Genomic DNA, 22,319 nt, shown 5'->3' with positions numbered 1-22,319 from the left:
CAACACATGTTTACTCATGTCAAAAATATCTAGAGTTTAGCATACACCTGTAATAATTATATTAACGTATGTAAGAGAATACTTAGTATTCATTTCAACCATGAGAAACTAACATTTCAATTATCCTTTTTAATTACCATACATTGTAATCTTCACTACTTTAGTGACTTACAACACACACAACACTTCTGAAACAGGCTTCAATATCCAGCCTGAGACCAGAAGTCTCTTCCTTAGAGCAGATCAAGCAATCTCACTTTGAATATTTTCTTGGTTTGTTCTTAGCAATACATAGATATATCCAATAAGAAAACAGTCAAAAGAAATAAATTCCCTGGCTCATTAGTCTATAGGCAAACCAAAGACCTTCTCTACCATCTAGAGGAGTATATGCGACTGTACATTGAAAGTTGATTAACAAGTGGTAATAACATACAACTTTTTACATATAATAATGGAATAAGTGCAGTCTAAAATTCCCAAATGTTAATGTTTTACTGGATTTTTTTCTGCATACACATAATCCTTCCATGAAACAGTGACAAAGTAATCCCTGGTGACAGAACTTGTTTTTGCAGTTACAATGACAAAGTTGCTGTTTTATTCCACATAAAATGAAATCAAAGCATTGCTGGTTTTGAAGAGTGACCAGAAAACATCAGATCCATCATTTTGTAACAGGATTTAACTTTAAGCAAATAATCCTGCACTATAAGGTTTTATTTAAGAATGTTGCTACAATCCCTTGTTGATCTCCTTAGAGTTTTCTGAATGGGATTTGCATTTGTTTTCCCCAATGTTATTAAAACTGTATGAATACTTAAGATGCCATCATTCCCTCTGAAAGTAAATTGCCGGATTTTTTCCCGGTTTCAGAATTTACAGTTTTGAAGTCCTGCAATTCTGACAACTTCCAAGGACCAGTCCTTTAGACCCACTCCTCCTAGCCACTTCCACATATTCCTGGAGAGCTAGGTGCGATCTGTAATTTAAGTTCAGCTAAGAATCTAGAAGTTACAAACATCGATCACCAGTAAGGATCATGAATAAAAAGGCCACTGTTTGCACAAAAGCAGGTAAAGGCTTCACTTTAAAAGTTACCCTATAATTTACCTTCCTGAATGGCAATTTATAAAATGTGTGACCTGCAAGACACCGCAAAAATAAGCCAAGTACTCTGCAAACATTCTCAAGAGTTACATGAAGATACTGTTCCATTGGTGCAACTTTCTGCGTGTAGACATGTAAAAATTGCAATCCAGTACCTATGCAACTCCACTGAGAGGCTGAAAACTGCAGCAACTTTTACCAATAGGATTGCATTAAAGTTTTACACCCATTGAACCAGATTTTCCCCGTTTACACCAGTGTAATGCCATTACCTTAAGGAGATTACTGCCGATTTACCCTGGTATAAGTAGGAAGCGAATCAGGCCCATCCTTTACAAAAGCACTCCGATATTGAATTTCACACATACCATCTACAGCCCCCTCCCCTCCCGGGTTTCTCCTTGATCACACCGCCTCGGCAATTTTGTAATCCCCCCCCCGCGCAGGGCCAGCCAGGGGTCGGGCTCCAGAGAGCACGAGGAAAGTTTGCAAAGCCTCTCTGCGAGACAGCGAGCCCCCCCGGGCTCACAGCCAGCCGGAGGGGGAGGCCCGAGGGAGAAGCCACAAATCCGGGAGCTGGCGCGCTGCCCCGGCCGGGAAAGTTAGCAGCCAGCAGCAGGGAAACGTGCCCGGTGCGCCTCCATGCCTGTCACTCCCCCGCTCCCCCTTTGTGCCCGGCTCCCGGAGCAGCTCTCCGCTCCCTCCCCCAACACCCGCCCAGGCAGCAAACCGGCGGAGCCCGGTCTCCGCGGCTGCCGGCCGGGGAAGGAGGCAGAGCAGGAGGCCCCGGCGGCATGGCAGCCCCCGCCCTTGCCTTGCCGAAGGCGCCGGTCCCAGCCCGCCGCCACCGCGGGCTCACCTCGCTCCGGCTCGGCTTGCAGGCAGGTGGGGATGTTCTTCTTCCAGCCCGGCATGGTTCCCGCGCGCACCCGGCTCCTCACGGCTGCGGCGGCGGCGGGCGGCACATTGCAGTGCGAGGCGGCGGCGGCGGCGCCCCCTCCTCCTCCTCCTCCCTCCCCCGCGCTCCGGGGGAACTCGGCGGCTCCTCTGGGCAGCGGCAGCCTCGCTGTGGCAGGGAGGGGAAGCGGGGAGGGAGGAGCAGCTAGATGCGGGCGGGGGGCTCCTCTGGCCGGTTCAGCCGGGGACAGGGCGGGGTGGGCAGGGCGCTCGCCTCTCCGCTCCGCCGCACAATGGAGAGGACGAGCGGCGCCGGGCTCCTGGCGGCGGGGCCCCCGGCGGACTCTCCGCAAGGCAGGCGGGCAGGGGGTGTGAACCAGGCGCCGCGCAGGGCTGGGGAGGGCGGCGGCGGCGCCTCCCCCCTTGGCCTCCAGGTAAGAGGCGAGCGCCGCGGGTCTCTCCCTCCCCCGCCTGCAGGCAGAGCGGTGTATTGTCTTGGGGAACAGCGCGCCCCGAATCCGTAGCCCCACGCCTGGCTTCCTTGTCACCCCGGGCCAAAGTATTTATCAAAACACCAACTTCTGCCCACGCAAGGCAGGTGGTTTGCCGGTAGAGGCAATCAAGCTGCTCCTGTCGAGGATGAGTGTACAGCTACAAACAGATCAACAAGAGCCTGCAGCTCGGAAAACTCCTACAGCTGTAGGGCAGGACTGCTCTTTCCAAGACATCCCCCCCCCACAGCCCATTTTGGCCTTTTAGAAGGAGCTACTACAGGCACAGCTGAACAAAGGGTCCTGCACTGGGTCTTTCTCATTTGTAATGGAAAATGTATTTGGAGACATTGTTTCTGCCTGCAACAATTATCAAAGCCGTTTTAGGATGGAAAGAGGCCATCTGCATCTCGATTCCCCTCCTCTCCTGAAACAGCTGTTTCATCTTACATTGTCTCCAAGGGGGGGAAGGGTCTAAATCTGTTCTGACAGCATAAATCATGAGATAACTTGATCACTTTCAAAACAGGTGGGTTGGGAGAGGAGATTTCTTGCCAGAATAACATAAGAACAGCCATACTGGCTCAGACCAATGGTCCATCTAGCCCAGTATCCTGGCTTCCAACAGTGGCCAATGCCAGGTGCTTTAGAGTGAATGAACAGAACAGGGAATCTTCAAGTGGTCAATCCTCTGTTGTCCATTCCCAGCTTCTGGCAAACAGAACCTAGGGACACCATCCCAGCCCCTCCTGGCTAATAGCCATTGATGGACCTATCTTCCATGAACTTATCTTGTTGTTTATTAAATCTGTTAGTGTTTTGGCCTTCACAACATCATCTGGCAAGGAGTTCCACAGGAGTGTTGTGAGAAGAAATACTTCCGTTTGTTTATTTTAAACCTGCTACCTATCAATTTCATTTGGTGACCCATAATTCTTCTGTTATGAGAAGGAATAAATAGCACTTCCTTATCTACTTTCTCCATACCTGTCATGATTTTATAGACCTCCATCCTATCCCCCCTTAGTCATCTCTTTTCCAAGCTGAAAAGTCCCAGTTTTATTAATCACTCCTGATATGGAAGCTGTTCCATACCCCTAATAATTTATGTTGCCCTTTCCTGTACCTTTTCCAATTCCCATATATCTTTTTTGAAATGGGTGACCACATCTGCACTCAGTATTCAAGATGCGGGTGTACCATGGATTTATATAGAGGCAGTATGATATTCTCTGTCTTATTATCTATCCCTTTCCTAATGACCAAAAACAACCTGGAGATACTGTGGTGAGTCACTGTGCACTGGCAATCACAGCTTAGATTCTAGTCAAATCAATGCCCAAAAATTTCATTAACATTTAAGATTGAGCCACAGTGCCCCTTGCCCTAGAATACTGAATGCATCTATACTTGCCCATCTGGGAAAAAAAAACAAGAAATAAATCAAAGGTACACACCACCCTTTGGGAATAGTATTGACAGCCCCAAGATTAAAAGACCCATATTTGCACCACAGTCTCCTAGGACCTATTGCAGCATACCAGTTTTCAGGACAACCTCCTCGGGCCTGCAGATTTTAGAACACTTTGATTACTAGAGCCAGCTCCTTATTAGGGGAGCTGTATCTGGGGACCCCTTAATCAAATGACCTCAATTTGCACTGCTGACTCTATGCCAGGCACAGCAATATTATGATGGGGCAGAAGTACCACCACAGTTAAAGTTACTCCAGCTTTTATATTTTAGCGGGAGGAAAAGAGCTACAAAAATTCTGGGTTTGGCGGTAGCATGTCCTTTTAAAATCCTTACTGTAGTTTGAGCACTGCTTAATTTTTCTAAGGCAGGTTGTAGAGGGAAAAATATTGTTAGATGTTTTCTATGACTGTTTTAAAAGGGAGCTACATAACTAATCTTTTTCTAGTGTCTAACATTCCCTTCAAACTCCTTTTTCACAGAAACCACAGTATTTTGAGGGATGAAATTGATAAGTGTGAACCTTTGCTTTGTGTAGATTGGATGAATTATTGTAGAAAATTGGGGGAAGGGAAAATCCCTGTTTATTTTTCATGATAAACAAATTAGTGTTTCAACTGATGACAGCATCCTACCAACACATTTGTCAATGTTGATAGTAAACCAGTCCTTAAAATAGGGCTCTCTTATGGGTGCATTTCCTGATGCTCAGATACCCCTTGAATCACATTGACATTGAAGAGAGTCACAGCTACTTGCTTTTCTTTGATCTCCAGCCCATTGTTGAAGAAAAGGGTAAAGAGCATGCAGCATGATTTCATTCCCCCAATGCTACTGCTTCCTAGAGTCTTTCAGCTTCTCTTTAGGTAATGTTATGTTCCTTCCCAATACTTCTAAAGAAAAACTGGAGTATACATTTGAATTTTAGAGCACTCCAAAATATTGACTCGTAAGTTAGAAGCTTTGCTCTCAAGGCAAGATGTCCAGAAGGTGCTCCTGCAGAATGCAGGCAGAAAGCAACTAGTATGCACAATACATATTCTTATTCTTAGTGATATTCTTAGTAAGCTGTCCAGGTGAGGATTCAAACTTACAGTACATGGGTGCCAGTCAGGTTCAGTGGCCACACAATGTCACCCACTCACCGTTGTTTTTTTTTTAGGTCAGGAACAGGGTTGGAGAGAGGGGCAGAGGCGGGATCCTGGGCCCCAGTAACTGGGCCGCTGGGAGGTGGCCCCTCTCGGTTGGGCTCAGGGGTCTGGGGGGTGGCAAGGGGGCTCTCTGTGATGCTGGGCTCGGGCTTAGGCTCTATGGCAGGTGTGACAGCCATGGCATCAGGAGGTGGACAATCTTCAGTGGGGCCCCCGCCCAGGAAGAAGGTTGGTTTCCCCGCACCATGGAGGGTGCCCTCACTGATCTCAGGCTGCTTGCAAACTCACTGGCTTGCAACACAACCCCCATCCTGCTATACAGGTGCAAATGACTTTCTCTAGTTTGTCAACTTGGCCCAAATCACATTATAGATCCAACTTTTACCCTGAATAACTTTTTAAATATTGCTTCCCCAAAGGGACAGTAAGTGCTGGACGCTAGCTGAGATCAGTTCTGAGTGGATGATACCTGTTTAGGGAGGATCAGAGCCATAGTTTGATCCCAGGTATAGGGCATGGATGGACAGATACAATTTTGATTTAAGGAAATGAATCTCAGGAATCCTTTGCTCTAATGACCTCCTCCAGACTCTCATGAGACAGCGCTTTTCAAGCAACCTGGATAAGCATATAGATTTTAGAGTACTTTGAAAATTGAGTGTTAAACTCTAAGTTAGTCTCAACCTTAACTATAGTGGTGCTACTCCCCCAGAATAAGAAAGGTTCTGGTTGCATATGGAATCTGGACCTTGCAAAGGTAGATGTGGGGGGTGTTCTCCTCCCCTCTGATTCCCAATGTGATTTCTGGACCAAATTTGTTTAGTAAGCACATATAAAATATAGTGTAAAGCCACCAGTGTTTGGTCTATTTTCTTGTCTGTTTTTCCCCCATCTAATGTTGGCCAGCCATCGGGTTTAGGCAGAATTGTCATGCCTATGCTCTCTATGTAAAAAACTGTTTTATTGAAAGAAATCCTCTCTGAATAGATACAGTTCTAGATCCTTACTTTATCACACCTCTTACATTTGTATGGCTACATGCTAAGGTTAGTAACAAATTAAGCTAAATTGACTTTAGCCACCTATTTTGAAATAAGAGTGTCTGCACACACACATTTGCACTGAAAAAGCTAATTTTGTTTTAATTCACTGGTTTTTATTTTAGTGCCAGTTTGTAGTGTAGATCAGTGCCTAAAATCTGCCCTTTTACCTCAAACTCACACACTCATATACCCTACTTTTTTGGATTCCCCTTCCCTCCCACCCATCTATGCCTATTATTTTCTCATTCCATTTTTTCTGCTTCTTCTTGTATACCCCTTCCCAATATTTCTTAGCTTTCATCCTGCTAATGTAAACAATCTTCCAAAGGTATCTTGCTTTCATCTGTACTATGCTTAAGCCCCTTTGTTTTCAGTTTAAACCAATTTTTATTTAAAAAAAACCAAAACCCTGGGTTTTACAAAAAGTATTATTCAGGTTTTTTTTCGATTTTCACCCTACTTTTTTATCATTCAAATATATAAAAAAACTTGTTTAATTATGAAAATACAATACCTTGCATGAGATATATATATTATGAGAATACAATAGTCTTTGTGTATATGCAAAGCTACCTGTTGCAGCAAGGCTACGTATTATTCTAGAACAGTGGTTCTCAACGGGGGTACATGTACTCCTGAGGGTACTGAGAGGTCTTCCAGGGGGTACATCAACTCATCTAGATATTTGCCTATTTTTACAACAGGCTACATAAAAAGCATTAGCGAAGTCAGTACAAACTAAAATTTCATCCTGACAATGGCTGGTTTATACTGCTCTATATACTATATTTATATTCCATTTGAGTTATTTTATAAATATATGGTAAAAATGAGAAAACAAGCAATTTTTCAGTAATACTATGCTGTGACACTTCTGTATATTTATGTCTGATTTTTAAGCAAGTAGTTTTTAAGTGAGGTGAGACTTGGGGGTATGCAAGACAAATCAGACCCCTAAAAGGGGTACAATAGTCTAGAAAGGTTGAGAGCCACTGGTTTAGAAGATACACACAATAAACAAACAGATACGCACACAAGCTCTGAAGTGCATGCGGATCTTAAAGTACTGATGAATCTCATGCCCACCATGTACACGTTTCATGCTCTTAACAGATAACCGTTTACAGATCTCAGAGTAACAGCCGTGTTAGTCTGTATTCGCAAAAAGAAAAGGAGTACTTGTGGCACCTTAGAGACTAACCAATTTATTTGAGCATGATGAAGTGAGCTGTAGCTCACGAAAGCTCATGCTCAAATAAATTGGTTTACAGATCTGACACACTAAAATGGGAAGAAAATGAAAATCTGTATCAGAATATGTTTCAGAATACAAGGAAGTATTTGAAAATTTAAAGAAACAAAAACAGGAGAAAAGGATGAAGTTTGAATGTATGCGCTGCAAATGATGTGGTCCAATTATTAAATGTAAATACTTATAGGCTTATAGTTCTAAGTCTACAACAGTAAACTGTTTATTCAAATGAAAAGTTTTATTTAGGGATTAGAGATACATTGTTTTCTTAAATAGAGGTGGCATTGTGTTTTGAGTTCTGTTTTAGTTCTGCAGCAAACTACATTGAATTCCATTCACCAAAACATTAATCTACTGAATACTTTTTTCCCTGTCCTTCTGTCCACCAAAATAAACCCCAATATTTATCCAGAAAAATTATTAATTTTTTTCTACTGATTTTCACCTGTTTTTGTTATCATCAAAATAAACACTGATAAATTCACAGGAAAAATTAAAAAAAAAAAATGAAGGGCCCTACTATGCTTCAGTTTTAGTTCTTTTTGATTTTTTTAAAATGCTAAACAGAATCCCAATAGGCTACAAAACAGAAGTCCAAGCACGTAGAGACAGTTTCAACTTTGCATATAAGTCCCTAAGGTACCTACTTTCACCTGCCATATATTTTTTGTAAAAGTTGCCTATTGCATGAGATCATATTCTTCTGTGTATTTTCTATGGGCCCAGTCCTGCTCCCATTGAAGTCAGTGGAAAATTGAAAAAAGTTTGCTATTGATTTCAGTAGGGGAAGGATTAGGCTCTAATTTGTAAAGACAACATGTGGGCTATATTTCTCCCTCTGCCATTAGTTCTAGTATACACCAAGAGCAACATTTTTAAAATCACATAAAAGTGTCTTAGGAGCCTGAGTCCTGTTTGCAAATGTCATTTGGTGCTTTTGAAAACATTATTTCAAGGCTACAGGCTCCTTTCCTGTTTCAGGAAGAAATTTCTCCACTTTAAGTGTATGCGTTCAAGCCCACCCAGAACATAAGAATGGCCATACTGGTCTATCTAGCCCAGTGTCCTTTCTTCCAACATTGACCAATGACAAGTGCTCCAGAGGGAATAAACAAATTGGTAATCATCAGGTAATCCATCCCCTGTCCCTCATTCCCAGTTTCTGGCAAACAGAGCCTAGGGACACCATCCCTATCCATCCTGGCTCATAGCCATTGATGGTCCTATCCTCTATTAATTTATCTAGTTTTTTTGAACGCTGTTAGTGTCTTGGCCTTCACAACATCCCTTGGCCCCTTTGTAGCTCTTTGCAATCTGCTTGGGACTTAACTATCTTGAGTAGTTTTGTATTGTCTGCGAATTTTGCCACCTCACTGTTTACTGCTTTTTCCAGATCATTTATGAATATGTTGAATAGGACTGCTCCCAGTACAGATCCCTGGGGGACACCACTATTTACCTCTCCCCACTCTGGAAACTGACCATGTATTCCTACCTTTTGTTTCTTTACTGATCCATGAGAAGACCTTCCCTCTTATCCTATGACATCTTACTGTGCTTAAGAGCCTTTGGTGAGGGTCCTTGTCAAAGTCTTTCTGAAAATCTAAGTTCACTATGTCCACTGGATCCCCCTTGTTCACACACTTGTTGACCCTTTCAAAAATTCTAGTAGATTGGTGAGGTATGATTTCCCTTTACAGAAATCATGTTGACTCTTCCCCAACAAATTATGTTCATCTATGTGTCTGATAATTCTGTTCTTTACTATAGTTTCAACCAGTTCGCCTGGTTCTGAAGTTAGGCTCATCGGCCTGTAATTGCCAGGATTGCCTCTTGAGCCTTTTTTTAAAAATTGGTGTCACATTAGCTATCCTCCAGTCATCTGGTACAGAAGCGGATTTAAATGATAGGTTACATAGCGGAGTTAGTAGTTCTGCAGTTTCACATTACATAGCGGAGTTAGTAGTTCTGCAGTTTCACATTTGAGTTCCTTCAGAACTCTTGGATGAATACCATCTGGTTCAGGTGACTTATTACTGTTTAATTTATCAATTTTTTCCAAAACTTCCTCTAATAACACTATCTGGGACAGTTCCTCAGATTTGTCACCTAAAAAGAATGGGTCAGGGTTGGGAATCTCCGTCACATCCTCAGCCGTGAAGACCGATGGAAAGAATTCATTTAGTTTCTCCACAATGGCCTTATTGTCCTTGAGTGGTCTTTTAGCATCTCGAACGTCCAGTGGCCCAACTGGTTGTTTAGCAGGCTTCCTGCTTCTGATATACTTTAAAATGTTTTTGCTATTGAGTTTTTAGCTAGTTGTTCTTCAATTTCTTTTTTGGTCTTCTTAATTATATTTTTACACTTCACTTGCCAGAGTTTATGCTCCTTTCTATTTTCCTCAATAGGATTTAACTTCCACTTTCTAAAGGATGCCTTTTTGCCTCTCACTGCTTCTTTTACTTTGTTGTTTAGCCACGGTGGTATTTTTTTGTCCTATTGCTATGTTTTTAAATTTAAGGTATATATTTAAGTTGAGCCTTTCTTATGGTGTCTTTAAAAAAGTTTCTCTGCAGTTTACAGGGATTTCACTTTTGGCACTGTACCTTTTAATTTCTATTTAACCCATTTCCTCATTTTTGTGTACTCAGGAGAATAAATGGAATAAAACTTCAAGATCCTTTTGTACCATCCAGATTCCAAATCACTGGGTCTCCTCCACTACCACTAATTCCTTGCCTTTCCAATGGGTTTTCCACATTATGGATGGAACAAAGCTCCATTGAGCCCTAACATTGCCCTTTTTGATCCTGCAATTTGCTCTTTGCCATTGTCAGACTTCTGCAGAATTCCGTTTCAGTGATACAAATTTGTAGTGGATTGCCATGTTTTTGTCTTCAGTTTACAACCACCTAGTTTCCACCTAATTCATAGTGCCATCACTTTAAAGAGTAAAAATTCCTTGGGATTGACTGCTGGATTTTGCAGGGTCCCACAGGAGTCATAAAATCCCAGCTGCTGTTTTGGATTTGCTCCAGAGCTATTAAAAAATTCTAAATATGGACTGACTTTTTAGGAACAAGCACATTGAATATTAAAGAAGCATCTGATGTTATTTCTGCCACTGACTAGAACTAATACATTACCTCTATAATGTTCAAGATTTTTATTTTTGCTTATTTTTGTAGAGTCTTCTTAACCAATTATTTGCTCTTTCTGACAAGCATCTCCATGGAATCACTGGAGGAAATTACAGGGTGATATCAACTGCTTTATGTAGGTGAGTTTGAATGCATTTTTGTTGTTCAGATTAGCAACAGATTAGCTGTGTTGAATTGACAACTGGCTTTGGATGGCCAGAAAGTGCTTGTCCATTTGTTAGGATACATTTCTTACAGTGAACATATCACACCAATACTGTTATGTGCACTGGCTTCCAGTTCATTTGCATGTACATGTTTTAACTTTAAAAAGCTTCAAGTGGATTGAATCCTGATTTCTAAAGAGACAGCCTTTCTCGTTGTTTGATCCTTCAGCACTGAGCTCTTCTGAGATGTTAAAATAAAAAAAATCCTGATTTGATCAAGGGGGATGGAGGTAGGATATTCTTGATGAGGTCCCCATATGTGAAATGTCCTACCTATTTCAATTAAGAGTCTAAATGTGTTGACTTTCTAGTCACACAGCAAAGTCCATTTGTTCTCCAAAAGCTTAAGTAGGAGGAATAAGTAGTTGGATGCTGGTGATAGTTCAGCTGTGGGGGAAAGGTTGAGGGCATTTAAGAGAATTTAGTATTGCTTTTGGAAATTGGGTGGGATTTTAGTAGCTTTCTAATAACTGTGCATGTGATCGGAGTAATATGTGGATGCATCTAAACTGAAATAAATAAATCTGAGGATTTGGAGCTTTAAACATATTTGTATTCAAAATACCTAACAGTATCGCACAGGCATTTGGGATTAAAAACAAAGCTTCAAAAGCAAAGAGAACCCCTCCTCCAAAAGAGGACATCCAAAATGGCATTTGCAAATTTCTGTGGTAAGTTCTTCCAGTTCTTACAGGCCCTGATACTGCATTTGGATCTGTGCAGGTAGACACCTATGCCCATGCAGAGCTCATTCACTTCAGTGAGACGCCACACAGACGGAAGGGTCCACCCATGAAGATCCAGCTGCAGGACTAGGACAGTGATGGCACTGTAATTTACACTGTGCACTCTAAACTGTTATAGCTGGCAGCTATGTTAGGTTCTTATCCTCTTATATGGGGACAGAGACCCACATTGTGCTAGCAAATGGTTACATATATACATGTATAAATCATTAATAATGTGATGTTAGTTCATTAAGAGGAAGATACAAATCTTGTCATACCTGAGTACTGGGCACACGGAAACTCTATTGTATACAGTATTGTCTTCTCTGTATACTTCTGTTTGTTTTTCTTCTCTTGTATTTTCTTTTATTAAAAAGGCTGCTTATCTTCAAAGCTGTTTGTCACAGTGTAGCAGATCAGATCAAAAGGTTCATGGATGAGACATTCAGGGTATGCCTACATTTGAAGTTTTCAGTGTTTTTTAACACATTAATTAGCAAATGTTAATGGTGGGCAAGCAGGGGCACGCCTTCCCCCAATGATCATCAGGGACACAGAGCTCCTCTGCCCTTAGGGCCACGTGGGGGCACAGAACATGCCCCACCAAAAGCGGACAAATTTAAATTCTTGTGCACGCCCCTGAATGTTAACAAAAATGGTAGTACTACAATTCTAGTGCAAACACTAATGTTTGTTGTTAATTGTGTACCCAAACATGTATTGCTAGCTGTACTGAACCGTAAAGTACCAAGGAACAAATACTTGTATCTTGTCCACACTAGAATGTATACAGGGCCGTCCCTACCCATACGCAAAGTACGCAGCTGCATAGGCACCAGGAAATTTTGGTCACCAAGTTCCTAGTGCCCTATGCAGCTGCATGCTGCTCCAGCCCCTGCTCTGCCTCTTCCCCATGGCCCCCTGCCCCAATCCCAGCCCCTGATCCACCCCAGCCCCATCTCTTCCCACCCCTTGTCTGCCCCAGTCTCGCCCCCACTCCAAAGGCCCTGCCCCTGCTCTGCCCCAGCCTCACCTCCACTCCACCCCTTCCCCAAAGGCCCCGCCCCTGCTGCTAATTCTGTTAATATTTGTTAATTCATAGCTGTTAAGACATGGCTAACTATTGAACTATAGACATACCCTTAGGTAGAAGATTACGCTAGAAGGGTTTGGAGTCCAGCTTCAGCAAAAGAAGCTAGTGCCAAAGGTCCTGAGTTCAAAAGCCACCAATGGCCCAAACGTGGAGTCTTTATATATGCAGTATAGCACCAAAGATGACCCTTGCATTCCCTTCTAACCCTATGATTCTATGAAAGGTGTGCATGGTTCTTTACAAAAAGAATAAAAATAGGGGCTAAGATTTTCCAGGCTGACTAGTGTTTTTGGCCCTGCAATATTTGGTTGTCCAACCTGAGACACCATAAAAGAGCCTGTTTTTTTAGAAAGTACTGAGAAAAAAAGTCAGATCTTTTAGGTATGTGAGGTTGGGCACCCAAAAACGGAGTTAGTCAATATGACTAATCATTTTAGGAAATCTTGGGCATCGTCCCAGCCTTAAGGTGCTTGCACCTTACCAGTATAACCTATATCCCATGAAAAATTTGATGGCCTCCTATGCTGCCCTGTTTGACAACTAGAGTATTTCTCGCCATTTTAGGATTTTGATTCTTCACTCTCATACACCTTTACTATCTATACAAAAAGGTACTAAGTTGGGGGAAAGACAGTGAAATACTATAAAGACGTGCAGGCAAACCTAGCCCCACTTCAACATGCCACATAACTATGGGCTTAACTCCATCTCTGTTCAGCAATGTATTTAAGCATTTGCTTCAGTCCCATTAAAGTAAATGGGACTCAAGCACATGCTTGAAATTAAGCACCCACATACTTAAGTGCTTTGCTGAGTAGGGATGGTTTACTGAATTGGGACCACAATCAGCAGTAACTAACCCAGCCAGTTCAACTAAATTATTATATGTTTACATGGGGAAAATACTTAAAACACAATTCAGAATTTATCCAAATGAATCCACTATGAAAAAAAAAAGTTTGATGTAAAGTACTACTACTTTTTAACATAGTTTGTATGTAATTTAAACACTAATTTAACACAAACAAAACCAATGATTCCCTCTCCATCCATAATGATATACACAAGACAACACCAATTAATGTGAAGATTTACAATTAAACATTTATTAACATGTTCTCTCAGAATTGTCTCATTTACTTCTGACTTTAAAGGATTTTTTGTCCAGATAATGGCAAGTGGCAATATGAAAAAAAAAAAAAAGGCTTTGATATTTCTGAGAGAAGTTGGTGTGTTATGTAGTGCAAGCTATTATTGTTTGTATTAATCTTTAATCTAAATTCAACTTTAGTTTATAAACAACTTTGTGTTACAGTAACTGCATGTTTCATATTTTAGCCTGAATAATGTTTGCGTTTTATATTTATTTTGATTTTTTCTAAACCATTAATAAGATCGGTCCAATTTTCAAACCCAGATGCATAAAGGAAAGCTCCTAAATCAATATTTCAATTCCTAAATAAAAATGGAATAATCTTCTATAGGACTGAGCACCTTGACCTCCCCTGGATTTCAGTGGGTTCTCAGCAACCTTGAAAAAATACGGCCACTTCTAAGCCCCGATTCAGCTTGGCACTTAAGTATTTGCCTAATTTTCAGCATTGATTTCATGTGCTTAAGAACCTTAGTGAATTGGGGTCTTAGTTAGGAGACTAATGCCTGGTCTACACTACAAGTTTATGTCAGATTTAGCAGTGTTACATCAAATTAACCCTGCACCCATCCACCCAACAAAGCCATTTTTTTCAACATAAAGGGCTCTTAAAACAGATTTCTGTACTCCTCCCCAACGAGGGGATTAGCACTGAAATCGACATCGCTGTTTCGAATTAGGGTTAGTGTGGACGCAATTCAAAGGTATTGGCCTCTGGGAGCTATCCCACAGTGCACCATTGTGGCCGCTCTGGACAGCACTCTGAACTCAGATGCACTGGCCAGGTGTACAGGAAAAGCCCTGAGAACTTTTGAATCTCATTTCCTGTTTGGCCAGGCTTGCTCATCAGCACAGGTGACCATGCAGTCCCAGAATTGAAAAAGAGCTCCAGCATGGACCGAACGGGAGGTACTGGATCTGATCACTGTATGGGGAGAGGAATCTGTGCTATCAGAACTACGTTCCAAAAGACGAAATGCCAAAACATTTCAAAAAATCTTCGAGGCTATGAGGGACAGAGGCTACAGCAGGGACGCAACACAGTGCCACGTGAAACTTAAGGAGCTCAGACAAGCATACCAGAAAACCAAAGAATCAAGCGGACAGAGCCCCAGACATGCCGCTTCTACGCTGAGCTGCATGCAATTCTATGGGGGGCCGCCACCACTACCCAACCCCTGTCTATGGACTCTGATGATGGGATACTCTCCACTATGGCGAAGGATTTTGCCGATGGGGAAGATGAGGAGGAGGATGAGCATGAGGAAAGCACACAGCACACCGTTCTCCCCGACAGCCAGGATCTTTTTCTCACCCTGACTGAAATACCCTCCCAACCCAACCAAGCCAGAGAAGGGACCTCTGGTGAGTGTACCTTTTAAAATATAATACACGTTATAAAAGCAAGCATTTGTTAATGATTAAGTAGCCCTGAGGACTTGGGATGCATTTGTGGCTACTACAGCTACTGGAAAAGTCTGTTAACGTGTCTGGGGATGGAGCAGAAATCCTCTAGGGACATCTCCATGAAGCTCTCCTGGAGGTACTCTAAAAGCCTTTGCAGAAGGTTTCTGGGGAGAGCAGCCTTATTCCATCCTCCATGGTAGGACACTCTACCACGCCATGCTGGTAGCAAGTAATCTGGTATCATTGCATGACAAAGCCTGGCAGCGTATGGTCCCGGTGTTTGCTGGCATTCAAGCAACATCCATTCTTTATCTCTTTGTGTTATCCTCAGGAGAGTGATATCGTTCATGGTAAGCTGGTTGAAATAGGGGAATTTAATTAAGGGGACATTCAGAGGTGGCTGTTCCTACTTGGCTGTTTGCCTGTGCCTGAAAAGAAATCCTCCCCGCAGTTAGCTGGGGGGGAGGCGGGGGGGGATTGGTGCTGAGCTGTTCGCATTTGGCTAGCAGGGATCTTCCCTGATACCAGCTATGCGGTGGGGGGAGGGGTAAAGCGATCATCCCAGATAACTGGATGGGATGGGGGGGTTAGTTTGGTTTCTCTTGCTGCACGTTAACAGGAAAACCGCAGCACTCAATGGGCAACTCAACGTGCTTTGCTTGGTGTGGGAGAGGAGGGCGCAGCTGTTATAAGGTTGCAGAAGCTGAAAGACTATGGCTTACCATGGCCGCCTGCAAGCCAAATTCTGTTGCCCGGCACTGCATGTGTGATCTCTAACACCAAAGCTCCAGGCACTCAATATAAGATGCAAAATGTGACCTTGTACCAAAATTACATGTGCTATATAACCTGAATAATGTTGTTCACCGTGAAAGAGTATAGCCATTGTTCTGTAAAATGTATCTTTTAAAATACTTCACTCCCTTTTTTTCCTCCTGCAGCTGCAAATGTTTCAAGCCTCCCTCCTCCATCCCAAAGGCTATCTCAGATAAGGCAGTGAAAAAAAATGCACGTGCAATGAAATGTTCTCTGAGCTCATGCAGTCATCTGGCACTGACAGAGCTGTGTGGAGGGACACAATAGCAGAGTACAGGAAAGTGGCCCATGAACGGGAGGAGAGGTGGCGACAGGAAGATCAGAGGAGACAGGATGCAACGCTGGGGCTACTGCGGGATCAAACAGACATGCTCCGGCGTCTGGTGGAGGTTCATGAACGGCAGCAGGATCACAGACTGTTGCTGCAGCCCCTGTTTAACCACCGTTCCTCCTCCCCAAGTTTCATAGCCTCCTCACCCAGACGCCCAAGAACGCGGGGCGGGGAGGCAGCTGTAGACACCCAACCACTCCACCCCAGTGGACAGCCCAAGCAACAGAAGGCTGTCATTCAAGAAGTTTTAAAGTGGCCTTTTCCTTCCCTCCTACCCGCCTCCCACACCCCACCCAGGCTACCTGGTGAGTTATCTCCCTATTTTTTATAATCAGTTAATAAAGAATACATGTTTTTTAAACGATAGTGACTTTATTTCCTTTGCAAGCAAGCTGTGATCGAAGGGTGGGGATGGTGGCTTACAGGGAATTTAGAGGCAACCAAGAGGGCGGGTTTTCATCAAGGAGAAACAAACAGAACTGTCACACGGTACCCTGGCCAGTCACGAAACTGGTTTTCAAAGTTTCTCTGATGCGCAGCGCTTCCTGCTGTGCTCTTTGAATCACCCTGGTGTTTGGCTGCACGTATTCAGCGGCCAGGCGACTAACTTTAAGGCACCCAGATTTGAAAATTTTGGCTTTGGTGTACCATTAAAATAAAATACTTTAATTAGACTCTAACTATCTTGTTCTTTCAGAAAATTAGTTCTGTAGCCCTTTAAATGACTTACAAAACTATCAGCTTAATGAAAACATTAAATTATGAATATTTGCAATCCAAATTACTACTTTCTTTTTATGCAGATATTGAATTATAAATTTAAGTAGATTATTAACTAGAAACAGTCTTTTAAAAATAAAGGTACTTAGAACTCTTGTACCATAGAGAGTTTGCGTTAGTGGCTAAAATGGATAAAGAATGAAATTATCAAAAGCTCTGAAGTGACTTTCAATGAGATTTAGGTGCCTAAGTGACTAAGTCTCTTTTGAAAATGGGACTTAAGCTTCTATAGTGGGATTTTAAAGAGTGCTTAACTTCTAGTGATTTCAGTGGGAGTTAGGTACATAGACACCTTTAAAGATCTGGTCCCTAGTCACTTAGACCCAAATACCTTTGAGGATCTAGGTGCTTAACTTCCATTGAAATCAACAGAAGTTAAATACCTAAATACCTTTGAGGATCTGGGCCCTATGTATGCTTGAAAATTTTACGCCAAATCTCAAAAATGGATGTTCATTAATGCTGAAAACCCACCATGGTGAATTTTTTCACACATTTCTTCCCCAAATGTAAATGAGATGCATTTTTCATTAAATTAAATAAATGTAAGTGAACCCAACCTTATTAAATTCTTACTATAGTTTCTATAGTACTATTACTCTATACAGTATTGAAATTATCATAGAAAGACCTTTCCATGTATATCAAGAAAAGTATTATACTCTTTAGAGTACATATTTCTAACCTTTATATGTACAGTCCAATAAAAGGATGCTAGATGTGCATTTAATAACTGAAAACAACTGCATTCTTACATAGATATGATAATACATCAGAAGAACATTGAATAAGGATGCACAACAATAGAAGCCTTGAAGCATGCTCACCTTAAAATGAGATTTAGTATTAATTATGAATGTTCAGGTAAGACTTCATTACTTTTTAGCCTGCTTATGTCCTGATCTAGCAACAGACTATGGATGTGCGTAACTTGAAGTATCTGAATATTCCCACTGACTTCAATGGTATTACTCACATGCTTAAAAATTAGCACATCCTTAAATTCTTTGCTGGATCAGGGCCTAAATCAGTACCATTGGGTCAATCCAGCAAGGCCTCCATATGCCAAACTCATACTGAAGTCAGTGGGAGTTTCATCCACTGAGGGTAAATAAAAAATGTAATACAGAAGAGTGCTGATAAGAAAACTTTATTTCCTGGCCCTAGTCACCTAATGTGGGACAAGATTACAAAAGGAGAAAAAAATCCTGCCCCAGGACAAGGGTCTGTATCCACTGGAAGAGTGGCTATTGTTACACTGAGGGCTTGAATGCCAGGGCCCAACATGACGGACAGCAGTAACACATTCACATTTATTATGGTTAATACTGACCCTTTAGAAATATAGGCACTCTACATGATGAGGCCATTAGACAATGGGTATAAAATCAATATGGCACATATCAATGGATTAAAAACTGGCAGGTCTGAAATTGTAATTGTAAATGGTTAATTCCCACAAGAAGGTGTTTTTCTACTAGTCATACAGCTAGGAACAAAGAATCAGGCCGTTCTTACAGGGTGGAGGAATATCTTGGGAAGCAGTGACTCTGAAAAAGACTTGAGATACTCAGCTGACCATAAACTGCCAGTGCAATATTGTGGCTAAAAGGGCTAATGCAATCATTGGCTGTATCAACAGGGGAATATCAAATACAAGTAGAGAGGCATGGGTGGCAGGTATAATAAGCCAGGGAAGGCAAGCGCAACTGCTGCCAAGGGACCCTGGGTGCAGGTTTGTGCAGAATTAGGTACTTTCTTTAACTTGAATAATGTATACGATAGTTCCGTTGCACTTAGGAAATATCTATTTTGAGATCCACTGCCCAAATATTTTAATGCAGAGCTGTGAACTCAAAATAATAATCAACTGTGGTAAATTCATTTAAGGTGTTAGTACCCTATCCTGCAATCCTGGCTGAGACAAAAAATAAAAAATAAGTCAGACAAATCCTGCCCTCAGTTTCACCCCTGCAAACCCACTGAAGTTACTTGAACTGCAAAAATTGGATAATTGATTTCTGTGAGTGTGTTTTACCCAAGAAGGAACAAGATCAAGTCCCTAATACAAATTAAGAAGATATTTATGATGTGATTCATTTTGAATTGGTAATTGGCTTACCTGCTGATTTTTATTTATGTATTGGGACTGACAATCACCATTACCACTCCCATGCTGTTATACTCCTCCTAAAAATCTTGTAACAAGTGTATTGTAGGTTTGGGTTTTCCTTGAACATTTTATTGCTTCTCTTCACAATGTATTTTGTATTGATTGCTATAACAGATGGCTGTAATAACAACTGATTGCATTAATTATAGAATAGTTTACATTTATGTAGTGCATTTCACCCTCATGGGAATTCCAAAGCATTTCACAAACTACTGGGATCACTGTACATGAAAATTACATTAAAAAGTTTAAACTCAGATTAATTGGAATGTATTTAAACTGTCCCTGTAACCTTTCAAAAAGGAGGTAGGGTGAGGCAACTTTGGAACTAACTTGCTGTTTTCCTGAAAAAAGAGACCAAACATTTGAAAAAAAATCATTAAAGTAACATTCTTTTGAAAAACTTGAACCTGTTGGGAAAACTAATTGGTTGTTTCTCAGCAAAGAGACAAGATGAGTGAATTAATACCTTCCACTGGACCAGCATCTGTTGTTGAGAGAGACAAGCTTTCGAGCTTACACAGAGTAAAGACTCAACCCTGCAGGATGCTGAGCTTTCTCAGTTCTCTACAGAAGGAGAATGCTCAGTACATCAGAGAATTAAACCCTGGGATTCTGGAGAACTCATTAAGATTTTTTTATAGTACCTTGAAAATTAAGAACTGAAGCATATTTAAAAATAAATCAATCAATATATTGTAGTCAGAGAAAATAGCACTTGTGTTAGTGAATGCAAACACTGATGCTTTGTGCTGTGTTCCTTTCTCTCGCATCATACAATAGGCAGATTTATATCAAGTGTATATATTTATTTTTTAATGAAACTCCCTAGCTAATAATTTTCACTGTGATGTACTTTGATGATAGTACAATATTGTGCTACCTGGAGAAGAAGAACTACATTTTACAGTGTATTCACTCTCTCTCTTCTTGGAAAGCTCCAGGAACAGAGTACAAAATACCATAAAATGTATCACAGCCTTTTGTAACAACAAAGACCGAATAACGCAACAAAAGAAGATCCTTTGATGTGTGATTGTGAGTGGTAGAACATATTAACCGTCAAAACGAGCTAATAATAGTGTCCCAACAATAACACTAAAGAAGTTGAAACACTACGAATAAGGTGACCTATAATTTTACAGTGCAATAAAATGTCTCATTAAATAAACTGTAACACAACCTATTTAGCTGGGTAAGCTGCAACTACCCCTAATTATGCCCAGATCAACAAACAGTGTCAGCAATCATTAATTAGTGTCTCACGATCCCTGATGATTCCCCCCTTCTCCCCACTCCAAACACCCATGATTCTAATATATCAGATTCTTCCTGAGGGATATTATAATACCCCAGCTCAAATTTTCCAGACAGGCTTAAAAACCTTAGGGTCAGATCATCTCCACCCATGTTAAAATTCACATGAAGTGCCTTTCAGGGAGGAAATCTACACAAAGGTTCCCTCACAGAGATTTTCCCCCACCCATGACCCCATTGGAGGGTTTGCTCCCTTCCTGTGGAAAGGATTTTGGGCTCATTCCCAAACCTGCATGATCCCAGGAGATAGCCATCCATGCTGAGGTTCTGTGTTTCCTCAGTGGCTGTGACCTCCAGGGAGCTTCTTGGCTTTCTGGCAGCACAGCCTCAACTGGGATCATCTGTGAATTTCATTAATGTTCACTCTGTCATTAATAAAGATGCTAAATGAAACTGGACCTTACACTGATCCCTGCAATTCCTCCTTAAAAGTCTCCCTTCCACCTCAATATACTGTCATTTAGTTTTACCCTTTGTTTACAGTCCTACTATGGCAATATTTGAATTCAAATCAGTTTGACAATTTTGAGTAATATTTCAGAAGATGCAATCAAGTGTTTTACAAAAATTCAAACATAGAACATATATTGCATTCCTGTTGTCCACCAAGGCCCCAGTCCTGCAGTCTTTATTCATACAGGCAAGGCTTATGTGAGAGGTTCTGATGATTTTTACTTCCTTAATGGAAATCCACAGGGTCAGCAAGGGACTATGCAGTGGAGAGCAACTGGTCCCTGCTCCACTTGTGTATCATTCCCCCTGCCTCTTCAAGCCCAGCGAAGCTCAGAGTTATCTTCAGGGTCCTAAAGGAATGTTCCATCAAGCTGCAGCTCTCTCACACCCCTCCTGCTAGGGTGGTGGGGGAGAGAGAGATCTACTGATTTTCACTCCCTTCTGCTTATGAGAACAGAGGAGTCAATCTATTGAGGATATTATGAACAAAATTAAATCATAGCACCTTATCGCTAAAAGCCTGCTGCCACAAGGTGCTGGCCCCCCTCCTACTGGAGAGTGCTGACCATCTGCAACACACTTTGAAATCAGGGGGAGAGAGGAGGATAGTCAATATTGACCAGTATGTACTTGCCCACTTGTGTTTTTGAGTTCTAAGGACTGTTCCTTCTAGCACAGGTTTTCCCCCACAGAAATCAATAATTCTGACCAAAAAGTATATCAAAACGTGTGTTGGACATCTTTAGGGAAATTGTGAATTCCAAAACTGAGGATGTTATCACATTTCCACTACACTGGTCCTCTGTCATTGATACAGGAATCTCAGTTTTCCAACCTGGGCACTCTCATAAGAGATCCAAACCCTGCATTTGGTCTCCCCCGAAATGAAGATTTGCAGTAGGTGTGTAACAGGGTTCACCAACCACAACAGCAACTTCTCTAGGCCTGGTCGGGCATAGCAGCTTTCTCCCCATATGGAACCCCATCAATGGTCATTGCTGCAGTGGTCTCTCATCCCATAAATCAGTGTTCCCTTCTCACAACTCAGCCCTCCAACTAGGTCACTATATGGTCATCCCCCCCGTGCTTCCAGGGTATCCAAATCTCCCCAGACCAACTGCCTGGATGGCACCTCCAACAGTCTTGTGCCACTTCCCAGTGGCTGATAAAGGAAAAACTTGGATTCCCCTGTGTTCCAGTCCAAGGACCCTATAACCAGCAGGCAAGGTCTACACAGCCCCCCTCATTGTTGCTGTTTTCCTGGGCTTCTTTCTTCTCTGGTCC

The 22,319-nt window shown here is 41.9% G+C and overlaps 1 protein-coding gene and 1 long non-coding RNA gene across 4 annotated transcripts in view; one reads left to right on the top strand and one right to left on the bottom strand.

The window, feature by feature from the left end:
* GRIP1 (glutamate receptor interacting protein 1) overlaps positions 1 to 2,555 on the bottom strand; it is a 556,578-nt gene extending 554,023 nt beyond the window's left edge. The window contains exon 1 of one of the 2 annotated variants that reach the window (XM_073327851.2): positions 1,970 to 2,555. In XM_073327851.2, coding sequence (XP_073183952.1) covers positions 1,970 to 2,024 — 55 coding nt within the window. In that variant the 5' untranslated portion in view covers positions 2,025 to 2,555. The remainder of the gene's footprint in view (positions 1 to 1,969) is intronic. The other variant, XM_073327853.2, reaches the window with a different exon arrangement.
* LOC144930113 (uncharacterized) lies at positions 2,229 to 16,649 on the top strand. Of its 2 annotated transcripts, XR_013635198.1 has the most exons (4): positions 2,229 to 2,441; positions 10,606 to 10,697; positions 14,596 to 15,123; positions 16,107 to 16,649. It is a non-coding gene; the product is annotated as an uncharacterized LOC144930113 (long non-coding RNA). The 2 variants fall into 2 exon arrangements; XR_013635199.1 differs by lacking the exons at positions 14,596 to 15,123; positions 16,107 to 16,649 and adding an exon at positions 11,508 to 13,842 and having other exon boundaries at positions 2,232 to 2,441.
* The last annotated feature ends 5,670 nt before the right edge of the window (positions 16,650 to 22,319 follow it).

The sequence above is a fragment of the Lepidochelys kempii genome, chromosome 1 (assembly GCF_965140285.1).
Source record: "Lepidochelys kempii isolate rLepKem1 chromosome 1, rLepKem1.hap1, whole genome shotgun sequence".
Classification (NCBI taxonomy): Eukaryota; Metazoa; Chordata; order Testudines; family Cheloniidae; genus Lepidochelys; species Lepidochelys kempii.
The sequence above is the reverse complement of the archived record's forward strand: the minus strand, read 5'-3'. Positions and strand labels throughout refer to the sequence as shown.